This window comes from Austrofundulus limnaeus, unplaced genomic scaffold (genome assembly GCF_001266775.1).
Source record: "Austrofundulus limnaeus strain Quisiro unplaced genomic scaffold, Austrofundulus_limnaeus-1.0 Scaffold2134, whole genome shotgun sequence".
Taxonomy (NCBI): domain Eukaryota; kingdom Metazoa; phylum Chordata; class Actinopteri; order Cyprinodontiformes; family Rivulidae; genus Austrofundulus; species Austrofundulus limnaeus.
In genome coordinates, this window is record NW_013954536.1 from 27,198 (window position 1) to 29,391 (window position 2,194).

Below are 2,194 nucleotides of genomic sequence, written 5' to 3' on the forward strand. Positions count from 1 at the left end.
ATCACCAAGCTCAAAGAAGTGACAAAATGTGATTGTTTTCTTTATGTTATCTGACCTATGGTGACAAATGTTTTTGTTTTTTGTCATCATAACACAATGTCATTTTCTGTTCTGAAGGCTGCATGATGCTCTGTGTTTGGTTATGAGTAGACTTATGACTAAATCAGAAAAGGTGAAATGCTCCTTTAAATTCACTGCTGGTGGTTATCAATATTGCACCTGTTCATTGGGTAAAATTATTAATATTAGTTTTAAACATGCAGTTGAGGGTCATCATTATTTGGCACAATGATGTGTTAAAATTAAAAATAAATCAAAACAATATAAAAGTAAAAAGCACCTCTAAAGTAATTGGATGTGATAAATTGTGACATATTAATTAGCCTTATCTCGGCCAAAGCAGTGAGTTTAAAAACAGGATGATGGAACTAGTTTAATGAAGAATCTGTCTCTGAAATTATTATTAAATCAAGTGTTTATTTATAGGTAAAAGTATGTTAAACAACCTGGTAAAATTCACCAGAATGCAGGAAATGGAGTCTTTTTCATTCAAAGTTTTCTGGAGGAGGACCCCCAGACCCCCCAACAGTGTGTCCCCCACTTTTAAAATGGTTCTGACACCATGTTTAAGGCAGTCACTGCCTGTATGAGGACATAAACAAAACACAAAGATCTGCAGAAACTTTCAAGTAAAAAATTATTTTAATTTTCCTGGCCACCCCTGTGTGTGTAGTGGTCCCAGTCTGGCCACCCCTGTGTGAGTAGTGGTCCCAGTCTGGCCACCCCTGTGTGTGTAGTGGTCCCAGTCTGGCCACCCCTGTGTGTGTAGTGGTCCCAGTCTGGCCACCCCTGTGTGAGTAGTGGTCCCAGTCTGGTCACCCTTCTGTGAGTAGTGGTCCCAGTCTGGCCACCCCTGAGAAAAATGTCTGGCTCCGCCACTGATCAAAAACTAAACAATGTTCTGCAGATAAACGGAGCCAGAAAGTGTTTTATTTTTATTTATTTATTTATTTATCTCTGTCTAAAAAGGACCATCTGAAAACGACATGTCGGTTCTCCTGACCTGGTCAAAGTAGATGATCCTGGTTTTGTTGCTCATCTCGGACGGCTCGTGGTTGTTGCTCCGGACTGCAGAGAAAGCCACCTTGGAGTTGGCCGCGCGCACCGAGATGCCGAGCGGAGAGGAGGAGGACCTCCAGTCCGTGGCCGGGTTCGAGTCGCACACCACCAGACATTTACCCTCCAGGACGATCGGCTCCGTGTCGTTCTGAGCTCCCACGAGCTCGGACACGAGAGTCCAGCCGAGCAGCAGCAGGAGACGGCTGAGCACCATGACGCGTCTCTGATTCTGCTGCTCCGATTCAGAGAGAAGTTTCCCACCGATCCACCGTCTGAGGAAGTCTCACAGAGCAGCCATGTCTCCAAAAACAGTCCTTATAAAATCCTGTCAAGTCTCATTTCCAGGATTCAGGACCGGCTGAGACCASAGTGGACCCGGGAAGCTGTTCTGCCGGGGACAAACCGTCCATGTCCCTCTCTCCCGCTCCGAATCACGCGTCTGATCGCAGCTGCTCCCGCAGCGAGCTGCAGCCTGTGCGCGCGCTCCGTCCTCCACTTTACGCACGMACGTGTGGCGCGAGAATAACCGTTTCAGAGAAAACTCAAGCCCACACACGACTCTAATTATCTCCAACTAAAAGTTTCATTAGACTGGACACAAACTGTGGTTTTTAAGGAATAAGAATTAGAGATTGCTCCAGTTTCAGGGGCTAAAACAGGTCCGCTCCTCTAAGCTCCCCCCACCAGTCCCACCAGTCCCACCAGTCCCACCAGTCCAGGGGACTCTGAGTTTGTGTGTGATGAGGTGACTCATCTTAATCCCACCCGAGGTGGGCTGAACGCCTCCCAGTCCGACCCCTGGTCCTGTGATGTTTCCCACTGACAGGACCTTTACAAYCACTGCCTTGCTGACGTCATATAATCCAGTTTCACATTACGTCAGAGCACAACTTCCTGCAGACTGAAGATGCTCATTTTTGGCTCTAAAGGGAGGTTCTGGCCATTTTGCAGAGAGGTTCTGTGGAAAAGTTATGAAAAGTTAAATATTTACAAGACAGAAGTTGGTTTTATTTTAACAGATTTTAATTTATGTAAACAGTGTTTTTAAAATTGTTACTATCAAGGTTAAATACCC

General features: G+C 45.6%; 1 protein-coding gene across 1 annotated transcript in view; it reads right to left on the reverse strand.

Moving 5' to 3' along the window:
* Positions 1-1,922, reverse strand: part of cbln4 (cerebellin 4 precursor) — an 8,574-nt gene extending 6,652 nt beyond the window's left edge. Inside the window, exon 1 of the mRNA XM_014034477.1 lies at positions 1,064-1,922. Coding sequence (XP_013889931.1) covers positions 1,064-1,333 — 270 coding nt within the window. The 5' untranslated portion in view covers positions 1,334-1,922. The remainder of the gene's footprint in view (positions 1-1,063) is intronic.
* Between the last annotated feature and the right edge of the window lie 272 nt (positions 1,923-2,194).